General features: G+C 43.1%; 1 protein-coding gene across 3 annotated transcripts in view; it reads right to left on the bottom strand.

The window, feature by feature from the left end:
* The window catches only part of LOC101165957 (plexin-B1-like), a 66,725-nt gene that overhangs the window by 12,463 nt on the left and 35,179 nt on the right, over window positions 1-19,083 (bottom strand). For all 3 annotated transcript variants that reach the window (XM_023957034.1, XM_023957036.1, XM_004086391.4), the window contains 15 exons: window positions 17,165-17,897; window positions 13,406-13,585; window positions 10,256-10,381; window positions 10,063-10,163; window positions 9,422-9,554; window positions 8,793-8,952; window positions 7,914-8,022; window positions 7,722-7,830; window positions 6,847-6,963; window positions 4,244-4,357; window positions 2,471-2,561; window positions 2,142-2,311; window positions 1,918-2,069; window positions 321-426; window positions 87-223 (listed from right to left, as the gene is read on the bottom strand). In XM_023957034.1, coding sequence (XP_023812802.1) covers window positions 87-223; window positions 321-426; window positions 1,918-2,069; window positions 2,142-2,311; window positions 2,471-2,561; window positions 4,244-4,357; window positions 6,847-6,963; window positions 7,722-7,830; window positions 7,914-8,022; window positions 8,793-8,952; window positions 9,422-9,554; window positions 10,063-10,163; window positions 10,256-10,381; window positions 13,406-13,585; window positions 17,165-17,897 — 2,538 coding nt within the window. The remainder of the gene's footprint in view (window positions 1-86; window positions 224-320; window positions 427-1,917; window positions 2,070-2,141; window positions 2,312-2,470; window positions 2,562-4,243; window positions 4,358-6,846; window positions 6,964-7,721; window positions 7,831-7,913; window positions 8,023-8,792; window positions 8,953-9,421; window positions 9,555-10,062; window positions 10,164-10,255; window positions 10,382-13,405; window positions 13,586-17,164; window positions 17,898-19,083) is intronic.

The raw sequence follows: 19,083 nt of genomic DNA, 5'->3' as shown, positions 1-19,083 counted from the left end.
TAGGAGATGAAACATGGAGGCACCAGGCGAGGTTGAGCCCAGTGTTTGGTTCGAATTAAAAGCTGCTGAACCAGTGCAGTACTCACATACGGCAGGGCCAAGGACCCAAGAAGACACTCAGGTCTGACATTTGACCTGTCAGCAGGTGGCGCCCTCTAATGCTCACTCTGGTTCCTCCTGAGACTGGACCTTTGTCAGGAACAAGATCCAGTAAGTGGGGGTCCTGAGGAGAAACCACCCCTGGATTCAGTTACTGGTTGCACAGACGATGTTGCACACATAGTCTGGACTTGGGGTCTGGTCACACGTCTTGGTTTTACCTGATAGGTGAAAATCTGTGTGGAACCTCCAGGCAGACTTGTTCCCATAGAAAACGAGACCGGCCCCACCCTCTGCTTCCCACTGGGCTGCAGCTCACACACAACCCTAACAAAGGTAAGGCAAAGGTGGGGACATGTCTTTGAGCAGGACTTGACTTTTAATTCTTGCATAAATCTAGAACATCCTTCTGATTCGGCCAGTCACCCTGACAAAGCTTGTGCACGCACACAGAGCGCCACAGTCTCTGCGCTGTGTGCAGTTGAACCAAAATCTCCTCCTAGCGGTGCGTCGTTCTGTGCTGCTTGACAATAACCAGCAGTGCTGCAGTACAATTGGACCCTGGGTCTGAATTCCTGCCCTACTCCATAACGGCTAGAAGACTATGTAGACAACCTGGTGGCCTGGATTTTAAAAGCAATTCAGACACCATGCTCACTTGTTTTGTTTTTTTTTTAATGACAAATATGAGGTCACAGATTTTAGGAACTAAAAACCTAATAGATTGAAACATTTTACAATATTTATGAATCCACTGAGTTCAGAAAATGAAAATGTTGATGGAAGCCCATTGAGATGACTATTGGTGTAAATATTGGGCTATACAGATAAAATTGTATTGAATTCAACAATGTGGTGAGTAGGGAAGGAATTCGGAGACAACCAGAGTCTTCAAAATGGCTTTTTATGAACAATATCCAGTTCATGGTGTCAAACACATTTTGTATGTTATCACAGTGACGTGCACAGGATTTTAGAGGGGCAGGGGCTCAGAGTCAGAAAAGGGCAGCAAAAACACTATTTTTGTCCTAAACAACACAGAATTTACGGGAATTTTTAAAATAAACTACTAATAGACAAATACTCAGCTACTGTGGATGAAAGTGAGACAATATCTTTTCTTCTATGTGAAGAAAATGTTGTCAACATGATTTTGTTCACTTTATCACAGACCTAATAGACATCAAAGCAATAAAACATTGGAGGCTATTTATGTGCTGCAGACAGAATCACCACCATCAATAAAGATGGTGATATTTTAAACACAGACATCCTACAACTTTCATCCTCAGAATGCTGAAATATTGATCATATTTAATGATATCATACTGTTGATGTGAGGATTCAGAGAGTAGAAGAGTCGGGTTTTCTGTTCTACCAGTTCAGGTCATCTGCCATCTCTACTTTTTGTTTTTTTTGTTCTGTTTAGGTTCCTTTAAGATCGTTGAATCAATGGACGGTGACAAGTTAGAGCAGGACTCTCAGGTTCCAGCTGCTTTACTGTCACGTCCTCAGACCTCCGTGGGACAGCAGATTCTCTCGCTGTCCCGCCTCTGAGTCCGAGCGGAGCCGCAAAGACTGGAGCGGCAAATCGGAACCCCCATTTTACATTAGGGCACTTTTTATTACGAGGCACGTGCTCAAGCCCCCCTAAGACCCTGCGGGTGAACGTGCCGGGTCACTGGCGTCCTTTCAAGCACAGTGGATTTCTTTTTTTTAATATAGAGATCACATACAATACATAAGAATGTTTTCAGGGGACAATGATTTTGTGACAGGACTAAGAGCTTAGGGGTGGAGTTTAGCTGACAGGGTTACCTGGTGGAGATCTGGTAACCTTCCATCTGCGGCACACATGGAACACCTGCCACGTGAACCCTGCCCACCACGTCCTGGTACCTCATGCCCAGATTAGACCCAGTGATTGTCAGGAGGACCCCTCCCTCCAAAGGCCCGGTGACAGGAACCACCTGCACACATTCAGATGTTCAGGAGTTTCCGCAGTAACGGCTTCTTTGCAGTCACCTGTGGACTGGACTCACCTGTGTTATTTGAGGAGGTGGACAGGTGTCAGCAGGCTCGCTGAAGCATGACTGGTTGTAAACACAGATGGGGGCGGGTCTTCCAGGACACCAAACACACCCGTACTCCCTAGGTACCGCCCAGCACTGTGAGCAATCTGATTGACCAGCTGAGCAGTCATAGAGGTGGACTAAACATTGAAAAGACAGACACAGGTGTTTGTGCCGCTGAAGGTACTTGAAAATAGAATCTGGATCAGACCAGTCTTAAATTGTGTTCCAAGTAGGACCAAGCGGTCCAAAATCTCTAACACAAGCACACAGAACTGCCTTACACAGGTGTTTCTTACCCTGAAGTTCAGGAAGTGTGTCAATGCGCCTGTTTCCTCTACGTAGGTAGACTGGGGCTGAATACTGCAGCCTGCTGGTGGAATAGTGGAACTGCACAGACAGAATAAGAAAACAGGATCAAGGACAGGCAGAAGAAGCTTTGACATCGACATTCAAATAAATGTAGAAGCTAAGTGTGTAGAGAAAAGTAAACACACAATAAGAAGATGCACACAAACATTTTACAACAAATGAATATGTTTTATTGACTACTTTTCAAATTTAGAACTGCAATTGATTAATTCACATTCTAATAAAATATCTTTGAAAAAAAAGAAGGTAAGGGTGTGTGTGTACTCCTGTTTGTCTGTGTGCGTGTTCATGCTTCCTTTGAGTACTTGAGCAAGTACATGGAGGAGTTTGGATATGGATTTTTGTGTGCATCTTTCTCTGTTTGTGTAGGTCTCTTTGTGTTCATTTGTTGGCCTTTTTGTATGTTTGTGTATGTGTTTATGTTAGTGTATGTATGTCTGTTTGTGTGTGTTTGTATTTGTGAGTGTTCATGTCTGTGTCTTTTATGTGTGTTTGTATTTATGTCTGTGTGTGTGTGCGTGTGTTTTTGTCCCTGAATGTGTATGTCGGTGTGTGTGAGCATTGGCCTGTAAATGTGAGTTTGTCTCTTGTTTGTGTGTTTACATGTGTGTGTCTCACTGTGTTTTTATGTGTTTGTATATTTGTCTCTACTCGTGTGAGTGAGTTTGTGTATACATCTGTGTCTGCAAATCAATATAAATCAAAACTTTATTTCTAAAGCACTTATCGTTTATTTGCAGCACAAAGAGTTTTGCAGGTTAAAAATACTTTTCAAACCTTAAAACCAACCATGGGGATCTGTCCACAGCAACGGCCCCACCCCTGACCCCAGAAGGATCATTACAGGATCGCCCCGAGCAAAGAAAGCAACTGGGGGGGGGGGTCCCCAGTGCAACAACCTGTTCCCTAAGAAGGCTTAGTCACTGCTGAGGAGGATCCCCCAAAAAAATACACATCACTAAAAGGAGATATAACTATTCTAATAAGAACAGTCCTGATGAATAAAACGAATGATAACGTATCAATACATAAAATAATTTCATTTTCAAAGAAATCCATTTCCAAATTTCAGCTCTAAGCCAGGTTAAAAACATGAACAGCTTCTGTGGCCCCGAGGCCTTCTGGGAGGCGGTTCCACGGGCGAGGAACATAATGAGTGAAGCTCATCGCAAGTTCTAACTTTAGGAAGAACCAAGGGGCCTCAGGGTCCGTGAGGGTTCATACACCCCCCACCCCAGGGTTCCTCTGTGGGCAGTGTGTATGTGTATGTGTGGTGTCTAAAGTGACCCCCACAAGGCCCTAGATGAATCAAGGTGTCTAATAAAACGTTACGTCAGAATAACAGGAACATTTGTGCCAAGCCAGCTTTCAAAGAGACAGTCTATGTTTTTATCTAAATTAGGTCATTATGTTCATTAACATATTTATCAAAAAGAGCAACATTTCAGACAGGATTGTTTATGCAAGGTCTTAAGTGAAGGCAGAGGATGATTTTTTTCTAACTGGTGGCATGTGTGTGGAATGGAGATATCATACAGTGCAAATGGTGTTTGTGGTGTCTGTAATATGTACTGCGATATGCCATGTCATAGATGTCAATTTAACTGGAGATGTATTCTTGCAGTTGTATTTTTTGTATGTGTATTTGTTGTGTGTGATTGTATAAGTGTTGGGGGTGTCTGTTTGTGTGGGACTGTTACCTTTTGGCTTTTGCAGGTAAGGATATGAGTATTTTCTGCCGTTTTCTCCTCGGTAGCGGTCAGGTTGAGCTGCACATTCTCGATTTCAATGACACACTCGTAGTCACCTTCATTCTGGCACAAAGAGTCACAAAACACCTTCATTAGAATCAGAGTGGAACTCAGCAAGACGCTCTACTAAACCTGAATGAGACCTGAACAAACACCCAGTCGGACTCTTAGGAGAACCTCCAATGACCCACTCCAATGAATATTGTGTTTCTGTTGTTTTTCACATGTTCTTTTAGCATTTTTCTTACAATGGAGGACAAATATACAGAAAGTATTAGAACTGTATTTGAGTGTTCATTTAAATCATTGTGAATCAGGAGCAGTCACAGTTTGGGTTTCTTTGCCTTTATTTCTGTTTTTGTTCTGTCATGTTTTGAGTTCTGTTTCCTGTTTTATTTTGAAGGTTTCCTGAATGCGTGTTTCGAGCTTTACTTCCTGGCCCTAATCTCTCCTGATCGTTCTCATCTGTGTCTTGTCAGTTCTGTGTGTATTTAAGTCTCGTCTTTGCCTTCCTCCTGTGCTGGTCCATTAACGTCTGTTTCCCTGATTTTGGCCCGTTTACCTCGAGTGTTGGTTTTTGCTCTGCAGTGCTTTGTGTTTGCAACCACCTGCCTCCTCGCCTCTGCATTTTGGATCCTTCACCCCCCCCCACACACACACACACACACGTGACAGGGGCACGTGCCAACTACAATTGAGAAGCTTCCTCCTCTGCTCCATTCTGATCATCCACTGTCAGACAAATCGATCCATGTTCTTCTTTGTTTTCTTCGTCTGAGCTGGAATCTGGATCTAAACTGTACGACTGGATAGATACATTATTGCTGCTATTTTTTACGTTGAGGTTATACAGGGCTGTAAGCCAGAGGGAGAGGGTGTAAACAATGGGATGGTGAAAAATCAGCACTTACTTAGGTCCTGCCAACATTCCCACCCACAACTCAGAGGTGAATTTCTAATTTATATTTTTAATTTTGGCCAAACACGGCATAATGATCATTAAAGACCAATGAGAATGCTTGTACAACAGATAAAGAGTTGATTGGAGTGGGACTTTAACGAAACCAGAAAGAAATCTGAGAGGGACTTAAATAGTGGTTGGAACCAATTTGGTGGTTTAATTCTCCCAATCCAATCCAACAATGCTGTGCAGAGACGCATCAGGTCCCAGACCACAGCATGGATTTGAATCCATGACCTCCCTCTCTTTTGTTGGCTTTACTGAACCAGAATCTTCACTGAGCACTGGGGCGGTTCAACAGGAACTAGCACTTCCAAGATCATGGCTCTCGACTGTAAAGAAAGGGGGTAAGCCCCTCTTGGGTACGTGGAGAGCTCTGGGACCAAGTGGAGGAGTTGAAGTGTCCCAGTGTCTTGTTCACAAGTGAAAGAAGGAGTGAATGAGGAAAAAGGGAGATAGGTGCCGTAGGTAATACTGTTGCTGTGCTCATCTGTTAACAGTAAAGAAAGAGCTGAGCCAAAAGGCAAGGCTCGGGATTGACTGGTCAATCTATGTTTCTACTTGACCGAAAGGTACATGCGGCTCAAATTAGTTTCTTCCGCCTATCCCTACCAGATGGGATGAAGAACTCGGTCACCCAGGAAGAGCTTGTAGTAGAGCCGTTGTTCCTCCCCATCCAGGGAAGCCAGTTTAGATGTCTCAAGCATGTCCTTCAGATGCTTTCTGGACGTCTCTCTGAGAGGTTTTCCAGGCATGTTCCAATGGGAAGAGACTCCAGGGAATATTCAGAACGCATTGGGGGGAGAATGTTTCTCATCGGACCTGTGAGGGCTTTAGGTTTCCCCTGGGGAAGGACTGGTCATCTCTGCTGATGACCCAGCTCCAGATAAGAGGAAGAAGACGATGAATGGGTCATACCAATAGCTAAGCCATAATGAGTCCCAATGCCTCCCTGCTTGACACATAGCTCAGGGGCTAGGTTGTTTTAATCACCAAATGGTTTCCAAATGCGGCTGTAATTGCAGCCCACCGCTCCCCCTGGGAATGGGTCAAATGGAGAGAACAAATTTTGCACACAAAAATGAAACCTTCACTAGATATCCCAACTGTCTCAGATGTCTCACCTGCCTATACTGTAATATTTTTTTATTTAATGTCACGTCTTGAAATGTCTTGTTTCTTGAGATTACCTTCCATGTTCTGTCATTGGGTTCCCTACCAAGACGGACCGAACTGGACCAGACTGGATAACAACAATCTAAACTGGAGTAGGGGCTTAAGTTGTGTGCTGCATAACCTCTTTAGGTGGTTGTGGTGGGGGGCTCTGGTGTTAAATAACTAAAATATTTGACCTGGTCTCAGTTCCTCACACGTTTTATTGAATGATTGCTTCACTAAAGATCCATTTTTTGTTTCAGCTGGGTTTCTGTGACCTCTCAAGCCATCACAGACACAGAACTTCAGCCCATTTCTTGAACCAGTAATATTAGATCATCTGGACATGAGGGTCATTTCAAAAGTTCTGTGGGTGGGGGTTCTCAATTTCTCTTTTCATTATTAAGTTGTACAGATGCCAAAGGAAGACACTCACAGTGTACAGGTCTAAGTTCCTTCCCTCCAGCACTATTGTAGTGCTCTGGCCCATGGGCACTAAGGCAGAACTTCTCAGAGAGAAGACCAGAGGACAAGAAGATGGACCAGATGAGCCCTGGAAGACAGACGAGAGGAGACCAGGTTAGAAATGAGATTTAATCACAATAAATTAAATAAGAGAAGAAAGACTTTTTTTATTCAACAAAAAAACTAGTGTGTCAATATTTCTACTACAACAAAAACAAGACAATAATATGTAAAAAAAAAAAAAAAAAAAAAAAACAAGGAAAAACCGGGTGTCCACATGACAGGGGAAACGGACAGTCACGATGAGACGGTCAGACAGAAACAGGCAGTTGGAGACTGGCAGGCAGACAGGCAGACGGAAACAGTCACATGGAGACACGCAGACTCAGACAATCAGACTTTGACACTCAGACGGAGACATGCAGACAGACAAGCGGGCAAATGGAGACAGTCAGATGGAGAAAGTCAGACGGAGAAAGTCAGACGGAGAAAGGCAGACAGAGACAGTCAGACAGACACAGGCGGACTGAGACTGTCAGATGGAGACAGGCAGACGGAGAAAGGCAGACAGAGACAGTCAGACTGAGACGGGTAGACGGAGACAGGCATACAAAAAGGCAGACAGACAAGCGGGCAAATGGAGACAGTCAGACGGACAAAGGCAGACAGAGACAGTCAGACAGACACAGGCAGACTGAGACTGTCAGACGGAGACGGGTAGACAGACAAGCGGGCAAATGGAGACAGGCAGACGGAGAAAGGCAGACAGAGACAGTCTGACAGAGACAGTCTGACAGAGACAGGCACACAGAAAGGCAGATAGAGACAAGCAGACAGCTGTCTCACCCTCTGGCTTAGGATGATGTTCGGGGTGGGGCAGCTGTGGTTGTGAGTGCACAGCTGTTCTATAGGACACCAGTTACACCCCCACACACAGCTGACACAAGCAACACACCTGTAACACAGAAGATCATATGACCTTTATCATGACCTTCTCCACCCCACCCCCTCAGTGATGTGGTGTGTTCAAAGTCTTACTGGGAACTCTGGTTCAGTCGGCTCACAGACCCACAATCGTAGAAAGTCATGTTTCCTGTGGTGATGGTTACATGACCGAGCGTCAGAGAGACAGGCAGGATCATGTGATCTGCAGATGGGACACAAACTGCCATAAAGCCTGAACACATTCATACATGCACATGGGATTGGGGATGGGTATCGTTAAGGTTTTAATGGTACTACTACTCTTATCGATACTGCTTATCGATCCGGTATTTTAACGATCCTCTTATCAATACTTTTTGAGGATGAAAAATAAATAAATAACAAATTAAGAACATAAAGTGTTTTATTTCCTCATTATGCAACAACATTGTTTTTTTTAACAAAACATTTTACTTTATACATTAGAATGTTCCAGACAGATTATTTAATTAATTAATTAATCTAGTTATTTTTATTCTTTATGAGCGTGATGTTTCCTTTGATCTTTTGTCCATTTTCCACAACCATAGACTTTTCTGTCTGTCAAACACCCAGAGTTAAGTTAAGTTAAGTTAAGTTAAGTTAAGTTAAGTTAAGTTAATTTAGATGATGGAAACAAATTCACTTTGATACAGACTCCTTTCTATCTATTTATTTCTCTTTAAATCCAGTAAACCCAATAAATTATCTTAATTTTATAGATGACAACTATCATTAGTTATTAATTATTATTTAGTATTATGAAGCAGCTGTTAGTTTGTTGCGGGTCTGGAATCATAAGCAGTGAGCCTAAGCCCCGCCTCTCTACCTGTTTGTTGTTTGCTCTGCGTGCACCAATCAATCGAACAATCAAATTTGGTTTGTGTTGGTTCTCTACTCAGCCAAGAGTGTTTCTTTAGGCCTTCCCCCAGAGGAAAATGAGCACCCACTTACCTTTTCCTGTAGGCGTGGTAGGGAGGAGCTCCGGCTCAGGTGATTGACAGGTGACTTTTGTTCCAACAATGACAGCCGGCTGGGGGGAGAGCTGTCCGAAGATGCAAGACAGAAACTCTGTCTTTTCAAGGGCAGGAAGCTGGGCAACTGACAGCGTTACCTTGGAAACAAAAAACAAAGGTCATGAGGTTGTGAGACTCCGGTTGGTTTTTGCAAGTCACTTAATCTTTTCCATCCTCACAGTTTCCTGACACCAAAGTGGAGTGTCAAAACTACAATCAGAACCCCCTTCAAAGCTGAAGAAGAGTCCCTCCATTTGAAGAATGGAGGTCAGGTCTAAGCCGAGGGTGGGTTCGAGCAACTGTGACAGTAGCTTTTCAGTTCAGGACAAGGCTGATCTGCTGAACACCAGTTTGAATAGTAGCCATTGGGTTTTTAAGTTTGAGTTGGTTTTCAGTTTAAACCTAAAACCACCAGCTTGGACACACCTGGTGTGTATAAGTAAATGGTAAATGGTCTGTACTTATATACCACCTTTCTATCTTATTAAGGCCCAAAGTGCTTTACAGCCATCTTCCAACCACAGCAAGTAGGCAGGAGCTGCACCTCACCTTGTCAGCAGCTCTCACCTGGGTTTGCTCTGCCCTGCTCTGATTGGCTGGTTGTAGGTTCTGCACTGTCACACACTGATTGGTTGACTCAAAGCTCCAAAGCCAATGGTTGGCCTGCAGGTGCCGCTGACACTCGTGTTTGTGAACACACCTGAGTATAGAAAAATATTTACAGACATGGTCAAGCAAGTTATCTTCCAAACCTGCACACTTTTACAATATAAAACAAAATCTGCAGAAAAACAAATACAGTGTTCCCTCGCTGTATCGCTGTTCACTTGTAGCGGTTTCACAGAATTTTTTCATCGCTACTTTTTTTCCTCCACAGCGTTCTGTATTCTACGTCCGGACTGGTAGTTGACCTTGTCAATCAATCTCCTCCATGCTATGATTCCTGTTCAGAATGCTTTCAGTTTACCACATTTACCCAAATTGCGATCAAATCTTTCTTTCATTGTATAATACTGGACTTTTGTTTTCTACGAACCTTGAGAGTTTTAACAAGAGAGAAAACTCTAGAAAGGTTTGTAGGGAGAGGTTTTACAGCCTTGAAACGTCGGTAGTCCTTCTTTACGGATTTTGCAGGATAGCTTTGGAACGTAACCTAAATGATAAACGAGGGACCAGGGAACACAAAGAAGGGAAGAACCCAGGCTCACCGCCCCTCCAGGACACACCAGCCGCAGTACGGGTCTCTGACAGACAGACAGGAGCTGCAGTCTGTCTGTCTCTCACAGGAGGACACGGGCACCTTGGAAAGCTAATAAACACCAGAAGCAGCCAAATCAAAACCAAGCTTGTGATTGGACAAGACAAAAGAACGTGGAAAAAGAGACGCAGGCTGAGACTCACCTTATCATTAGTTAAAACATAAAGGTACTGTTGGCTCACATCAAGCAGCAGGTCAGCACCAACAGCCCCACTGTCCACCGCCAAGCTGCCATACAAATCCCCTGACCAATCAGGACGCACAAACACCTGCAACACAAAGGCCCAGGGATGTCAGGAGAGGCCCTGAGGACTGTAATGCACAGAGTTAGAGGAACTGCTAAAAGGAAACAGATTAAATGGAATGCTAAGAAAAACTTCCATGATGAGTTAATGAAGGAATTAAAACCAGGGATGGTGGCAGTGCTGCCAGCTGATATTCACATGAACCCCAGCAAGCCATGGAGAATTACCCATGGTGGTCCTCACCAGGACACAAGTCTGTACAAACATGCACAAACACTGACATATTCTCAGGTTTAAAGTTATGCTGTGGTCCTATGCATCACTGTACTTTACCACACAAGTCAGAAACAAGCCTTGACATATATTATACAACATGGAGCTCGTGAAATGCTTTCAAGGTCCTCAAATAATGTATGTCTCTATTGTTCCAGAGTCTGCTCAAGGTAAACTCTTTAATGTTTTTTCTTCTGGGCCTTTGCATTCATATCTCATCTCTAGGGACCCCTCTGAGACATCTTTGTTGAATTTTGTGTCTGATATTACTGTCCTTCAAACCCTGCTTTTCCGTGAAGATACATTTGAAAGCCCTCTGCAAACTGTCCTTTGGCAATGAAAACGCCGAGGTTCTGCTGAAGCATGTTTTCCATATCCACGGCCTTTCCAGGGACATCTACTTTAACTGAGCTCAGTTGTTCAACACAAAGCTCTGGTCATGGTTTTGGAGTTTACTGATTTAGCTCATTTCTGTCTCCTGTTCCTATGTCCTTACATATTGGTGACTGGAATATCTTCAGCCTTACACCCAAGCTTCTATCCAAGTTCATTGGCCAACCTGATGTTGGTTTCCTATCATTCCCCCAACAAGCCTCTTATCCACTCTTTGCTCAGTGAGTTTTACCTGTTCTGTCCAAAAATAAGACACATTTTGGGGATTGTAGATTTTAGCTTAAAACGCTGTGAGGAATTTTTAGTTAGCTTTTTCAGTGATTTCTTGGTTTTAGTCATGTTCTCCCTTGTTACAGTCAAACCAGGTTCATGTTAAATATTCAGAGCTGTTTTGGTTAATCGTCCCCAGTTTATACAGTGGGGCCAAAACGTATTGTCAGCCACCAATTGTGCAAGTTCTTCCACTTAAACTGATGAGAGGTCTGTAATTTTCAACATAGGTAAACCTCAACTATGAGACAAAATGAGAAAAAAATCCAGAAAATCACATTATCTGATTATTAAAGAATTTATTTGTAGATTATGAGCAGCTTTGTGTGAATGAATCCACTGTGGGAGCAATATTAGGAAATGGAAGACATATAAGACCACCTCTGCCTCCCTATTGTTTCTCCTTTAGTTTATAGTTTTTGTCATGTTTGCATTTTGGGTCCTACATCACTGCTTCCTGACAAATTTCTGCTCAATAAATTAGTTCTGAATTCTGTCCAGTTTCCTTCCACAACAGATCATCAGATTCTTTTCAAATCACTGTCCTCCTTAGGTCATGGCTCGCCTGTCTTTCCCAGCTTTATAATTTCCTCCCACCTGTACTTGTAGAAAAAGAGCTGCATGGTGGTGTTGTGGTTAGCACTCTTGTGCGTGGTACTCTGCTTTCCTCCAACAGTCCAAAAACATACTTCATAGGTTAGTTGGTGACACTTAATTGTCCCCAGGTGTGAATGTGTGGCCCTGCGACAGACTGGCGATCAATTCAGGGCGTGCACCATTTTTGGGATAGCGTCCAGTGACCCCGTGACCCCAAAAGGGATTAAGCAGGTTTAGAAAATGGATAGATGGATGTTTCAAAAAATTAGGCTTGAATCCGGGATATTCTTTGAGCTTTTTTTTCCTAGATCTAACTTTTTTTCCTTTTCTCCAGCTGTTCCTTTGCCTCCTCCGTCTGAGCTCTTACAACATTTCCAAAAGCTTGTTTCTGTAGGCTCTACCATTCTACTCACTACCAGTATGGAGGCTCCTGCAGGATCTTTACAGGAAAAGAAGTAGTGTTCTTCACATGCCATCTGCCAATTTCAGATTGCTTGCAAAGCAAACTTTTCTGCTCAAAGATTTCTTCCAATCTTGGGATTTTTAGAGGGGGAACAAACACTCCTTTGAACAGCTCTGATCTTTGTTGTTCTCATATTTTCTCTGTTAGAGTATGAAAAGGAAAATAAATGCAGTTTGTTTTCTTCTGGGAAAACTGACAGTTTCCTTCTTGTTTAACAGGATTGCTTAAAGCTTGTGATGTAATAAAACTTTGAATCAAAGCCATCTGGGATTTCTGATTTAAAAAAATAAGCACAGTAAGCTTTAAGGAACCAAACATTTGTGTTAAAATGTAGACTGAGTTCAAATGTACAAAGTCGAAGATGAAACTTCTACATCATCACTAAACTTGCGGCCCTCGACCACCTTCTTATTAACTTTAGGATCAAGTTTAAGATTTTGAATCTATGGTGTTGATCAGAGCTGCTGCAGCCACATTCTCCAGGCAGGAGCTGAAGATCTGCTGCTTCTTTTGGAGGTTTCTCTCTGTAGATCTAAGTCCAGGGATGACTGATCTTTTGCAGTAGCTGCTCCTAATTTATGGGAACTGATAGCGACAGTGCTTTGGAGGTGTTTCTACCCTGGGGTCAGAAAGAGGAAAACCTTGTGGTAAAAAGAATGCTCACCTGTTAGCCAAAACCTGTGGATAAAAGGTCAACTTTTTAAGTAAAGGTTCAACTTCAGCAAATTTGAAATCCTGGGAGAAAAGTCTGTTAAAAAGAATAAATGATTCCGATTGAAAACGACAATTAACCCAAGAGGGTTAATACACTCACACAACACAACACACAATGTTGCTGATGTGGGTTTGGGGGTGTTCTGTGGCTCCATGGTTGTTGGGGAGAGGGGGGGGTCCCCTGGGATGAGGTGTCGCAGGTGGCTCCAGTTATGTGGGGGCTCCGTTGGCGGGCCTCCTGGATGAGCTGCCCCCCCCCCCCGTCTGATCATTACAGGTAAGTGAAAGCATGGACCATTTTAGCTTCTGGTTGTGTTTGTTGTGTGAATGTGAGTCACCTTGTGCAGTTGTCCCTTGACATCTCCCAGAAAAGCGATAGTGTGTCCAGCCTCTGTTGCTACGGCGACCGCAGTCAGCAGCGTGAGCATGGTCACAGTGGGTGTGGCTGGAAGAGCCACAGCACTAGCAATTGGGCTGGGGGTGTGTTCCCCCCCACAGGGATACTCAGACAGAGAGTCCTACAAATAACATAGAGAGAGAGGGAGAGTACAGTGAGACAATTCAAACACACTCACAAAGTAACACATATACACAATCATTTACACAAAGGGCCTGATTTTGTGAAGCTAGTTGCCAACATACACTGCTCTGGCATGTTCTATATCAGTGGTCCCCAACCTTTTTCAGGTCGTGAACCGGTTTGATGTCAGGCAATATTTTCATGGACCGATCTGAACGAAGCAAAAGTTTGCCTTTGATCATTTTTAGCTTCTGGTTTCTGAAAAAACTATTTTTCACAAGAAATGTAGTTTAAAAATAAAACATTTGTAGGTTGTTGTTGATGTTTCTGTGCAGATGATGAGGATTCAGTGAAGGAAACTTGTCGATTTATAGAAGTTGTTTTCTGATTTGCAAAAATTCAATAAAAGCAACTTTCCAGTTTTTTTTCTTTCCTAGAATATTATTATAACACTGAGAACTCAACCAAGTCTCAGATCAACTTTCAGAGCAAAAATATTTTTTTTTTGAATAAATCTTGATTCATTGAGTATTTATTTTTAACAGATGAACATTTTCTGTGCTAAAGTTTCTTAACAGATGCCTAATTTACCATTAATCTCCCTTTTACAAGTTTCCTCAGACCAGAAACTTCTTCAGGTCAGCAACTTTATTTGACTGAATCTTCATCCTCTGCAAAATGTTTGCTGCTGATTTAAACTAGAATTTGTGATGAAGACGAAGACGTCAAACTGGATGCTAACAACCGGATGCTAACTTTAACCAAGTCCAACTTTTAAGGTGTGATGAATAAATAAAGCTAAATAAAATGACACAACTGTTGTAAAACTGGTATTTTCCAAATATAATAATAAACATGAATGTCTGCAACTTTATTATCTCCATGTGTGAAACATTCGAGACCCAATCGCAGAAGCTTCTGGTCCTTGAGAACAACTGTCTCAATAAATCTGTTTTTGGAGGAAACTAGCAGCTTCATGTTTCTCTAAAGTCAAAGACTCTGCTTCAGGGTTCTCACGGTCTTTTTTCTCTCCAAAGAAACTTTTCAAATACGTTTTATTGTTTGTTTGTTTTTTAGACTCTTTAACGTCTGTCAGTATAGGGAAAAACAAAACAAAACGGAAATAATTGGAGTTAACGTATGCATTTGTTTTCTGTCCGGCCCGATACCAAGGGCCCCACGGACCGGTAGCGGTGCGCGGCCTGGGAGTTGAGGACCACAGTTCTATATGACTCGACACACTTCAAACAGGGAATCATCTGCAAAATCCATTAAACATGTGGGCACACTTGACCTGGAGACGAGACGTTTTCCAGACCTGTTCTAAAGGGTTGGGTCAAGACGATCTGCTGCAGTTCAAACCGAGCATCAGAACGGAGGTAAAAGGTGGTTGAAGTGACTTTGAATGTGGCATGGTTTTTGGTGACAGGTCTGAGGATTTCAGAATCTGCTGATCTACTGGGATTTTTACCCACAACCATCTTTACGTTTTACAGAGAATGGTCCAAAAAAGAGAAAATATCTATTATAATTCTGATGGCTACTTCCAGCAGGAGAAGGTGCCATGCCATAAAGCTGGAATCATCTCAGACTGGTTCCTTGAGCATAAAAATTAGTTCACCGGACTCAAATGGTCTCCACAGTCACCAGATCTCAACCCAACAGAGAACCTTTGGGATGTGGTGGAACGGGAGATCAGCATCATGGACGTTTAGCCGACTAATCTGCAGCTAATGTGTGATGCTGTCATGTCAATGTGGACCAAACTCTCTGAGGAATGTTTCTGGTACCTTGTTGAATCTGTGCCACCAAGGATTAAGGCAGTTCTGAAGGCAAAGGAGTCCAACCTGGTACTACCAAGGTGGACCCAATAAAGTGCCCAGTGAGTGCAGTCATGCAAATGTGCTGCAGGTTTTTGAGTTGTCCGTGGAGGCTCGTAGAAGAGCAGCTGCATCTTAAGAGGAGCGCAGGTGTGTTTTGCAGTTCCCTTGAGGCTCGTACAACCACTTTAAGGGAGGTCATGATAATAGAACATGCCATTATTGAGCGGGTGGCAAGTGTATCGTGACAAGAGAATAATGTTACATTAATTCGTGATGTACAGGTGATACCGTCATACGGTGCCCTTTTCACCGTCCTTCAGTCATTAGTAAGGAGTATGCAGTGGCTCCTTACTGACGCACATGGGGTGTACACATGATACTTCACTGCTTGTAGAACGCTCACAAAAACTCGCCTCTGATTGTCTAATTTCCTCATTTCTATCAGTCAGGCTCCACGGGACGGACATGCAAGGAGCATGGAGCTTTCACTTGAGCAGCACTAATGGGCTCCCTGCGTTGCGCACACGGTTCAGGGGGTTAAAAATATCATAAATCCTTACAGCGTGCCTCCGTCTAACTTACTTCTTCCCCTTATGTGTTGCTTAAGTACTCATATATGTGCCTCATTTTTTTTATCCAGAGATGGCCCAAATCCATCCATAAGGGCAGTTGCGACTAAGGCCTTACACCATGGCCATTCAATCCTCTCTGTCACTCCTGTACTCTTCCTCCTCTCCAGCCCCTGGCTGATGCATTTTGGGGCCGTGGGCATAAGGAGCCTGTACCTCCTCATTGATCCCCTCCTGTAAGGTGTTATTGTCCATCACGAGTGCAGAGACAGGCCAATCAGCTGCAGAGTGTGTTGGAATGGCCTTGCAGTTAGTGGCACAGAGCTTGTGCGTTATAGATGTCAGACCATCCTTAAGGGTTGCAGTCTGTTTCCTTTGTTCCAGGAAACAGACTGCAACCCTCTTTTCTTGATCTTATTCTCTTTTCTCTATTCCATTGGTCTAATGTGCACATTCCACACTGAACAATAAAATCTCATTGAAAGGGTGTGGTTTGGTCCTGTTTACCACAGTGAAAATCACCTGCTAATCCTAAATAAATATCATGAGCAAAATATTTGCGTGCTCGTGCAATTCTATGTTTTCTTTGGGGATCATAGTAGATCAGGCCCTAACAGAGAAACACACACACACAAACACACAGACACACATGTACTAGGACACACACATGCCTTCACACAGAAAATCCTGCGTGACAGTTCTTCAAGTATTAACACGTCTAAAAATGGTTGGTTAATAAAGGATATCACCACCAGCTAAAGTGGTAGCATGGGCCCTGTGTGTTTATGTCTTTGGGTTGCAGGTATGCGCTTAACGTAAAGTTGGTAGGGGGGAGTGGGTCTCCCATCCGCCCCATGTAAATGACGGACAACTCTAAAATAAACCTGACTGACAGTATTTATGTGTACCATCCTACATGACATCGTCTTGAATGACATCCACTAACTGTCCCTCACAAAACTCAGAGGTGAATTCCTGTTTAACCCCTGCCTCTCTGCAGAAACTATGTCCTAGAAAAGGATGATTTTGCCTTAATAATCACAATGAAAAGACCACGTCTCTTACAATAAATCAAAAGATGACTGAAGTGGGAAATTTGAAACAAAAAGGAAGGCTATGAGCCAGTCATGTAAAAGACAGCAGGAAAGAAAACACAGACAGAATGACCCCTGCTGTAAAGTTTACCTTTGGCAGTCTGAGACATTTGGAGGATACGGCATATTCAATGTAGGCCTCTTCGCCTCCGCTGCGGCCCTGTCCTGCCTCTGTATAACACACCTCCTGTGCTTGTTGCATTAGAGCATCCAGAGCGTCCATCCCATAAACACAAAGTGCAGAATGACTTGTTGCTACAGGTGTTGATGCTTGTCCAGTTGCCATGACGACAAACAGGGTAGCTTTTCCTGAATATTTCCATAACCATGCCCCCTGTGCGAGGTTGTAGCCACCTCGGCATAACAATGGTACCTCCACATAAGAGTAGAAGCTCCGATCAGATATGCAGAGTCGCGAGACGTAAGTCCGGTACTCCTTTCTGTGCCACATGTCCCGCCGGGAGAACAGGAAGTAAGCATGGTTACCGTATATGAATGCTTTCACAAAGTGGTTGTTGTATTCAGAGTAACTTCCTACAACAAGTTTTCCCAGCTCCTCTTCCTGAGAAAACGCTCTCCGAAGTGAATTCGCTGGGAAAAGGCGTCGTGTTGTGATTGGTGGGATGTCACCCGGCCCTCTGCTGGTGTAACCTCGACCAACAAGCAGCAAATGCAGTGTGCCAGAAGCCCCCTCCTCTTCCTGTTTGCCCTTTGCTGTTATTATCACACCGACAGTGGAGACACGAGGATCGTTGGCAGCAACATATTGAGTGTCAACTGGATTTGATGTCTGATAGATGATGTGGGAGATGTTGGAAAGACTTCTGCAGAGAAATAAGATCAAAAGAAAAGATAGTTAGTGCTTTTACCCCAGACTGAATAGTCATCTGTATGTCATCATGTTAATCCGATCAAATTAATTTCAACCGGGATCTGAGAATTGCTGAGGTCTTTGTTTTGATGTCATATTCAATGTTCCACAGAAATATCATCTTTAATAATCATTGACATGATTTAAATCGAGCTGACATTGCAGGATAAATATAGACACAAATGCAGAGGAAAATATCTGAATGTCAACAGAATGTGGAATCTTAAACAAAGGAAGAAAAAAAAGTTGCATGAAAAGTGTTTAATAGCAGTGCCTTTGGACTACCAGCCCAGGGTAAGGCTGGTAGAACCAGAGACGGTGGAGAAGTGCTTCTGCTTCAAGTGGCAGAGTTTAAAGTCCCGCTCCAACCATCTTTTGATCTACTGTCAAAGCATTTCCAGTGGTTTTTTAATTATGTTTATAGCATTTTTAACCAAATCGTTTTCTAGGACATAGTTTTTACAGAGCGGCAGGTGGTCAGCAGAAACTCCCAACTAAGTCGTGGGAGGGAATCTTGGTGCAGAAGTAAGGCTCCACTGATTTCCCATCACCCCTTTGTTTACACTCTACCACACTGGTTTACAGCCCCTCCCACCCCCAACCTAACATAAGCAGTGCTACAGAAATGGCAGCTATATTGTAGCTATCCATCCGTACAGTTTAGATCCAGATTCCAGCTCAGACGAGGAAAACAAAGACGAACATGGATCTATTTGTCTGCAGGTGGATGATCAGAATGAAGCAGAGCAGGAAGACTTTGGCCCCGCCCATCAAAGTTTCTAAGTCATAACTGACAGCTCTTTTAAAGCTTTTTTTCGTCTGCTTACGATTCATCAGAATTTGAATAAAGAAATTCTCAGAAAAGCAGTTTTAATCTTACATTTTTTTTATAGATCCTCAATCGAGAGAAAAATGCAACAGGAATTTGTTAAAACACCAAAAACAGGATTTTCATTGGACTGGGTCTTTAAGTATCTTGAGGTCTTGCTCAGATGTAAAAGTTGAACAGAGCATGATACTGACCGGTGGACAGGAGGACAACTGCAGTAAAGAAGTTGTTGCCTTGTCGTGGCAGGAGAAGGGGCTAACCAAAATGCTAAAGTTGTCATTTTCCAGTTCTTACCATAATGACGAGCTTT

This window comes from Oryzias latipes, chromosome 7, assembly GCF_002234675.1.
Source record: "Oryzias latipes chromosome 7, ASM223467v1".
Lineage (NCBI taxonomy): Eukaryota > Metazoa > Chordata > Actinopteri > Beloniformes > Adrianichthyidae > Oryzias > Oryzias latipes.
The sequence above is the reverse complement of the archived record's forward strand: the minus strand, read 5'-3'. Positions and strand labels throughout refer to the sequence as shown.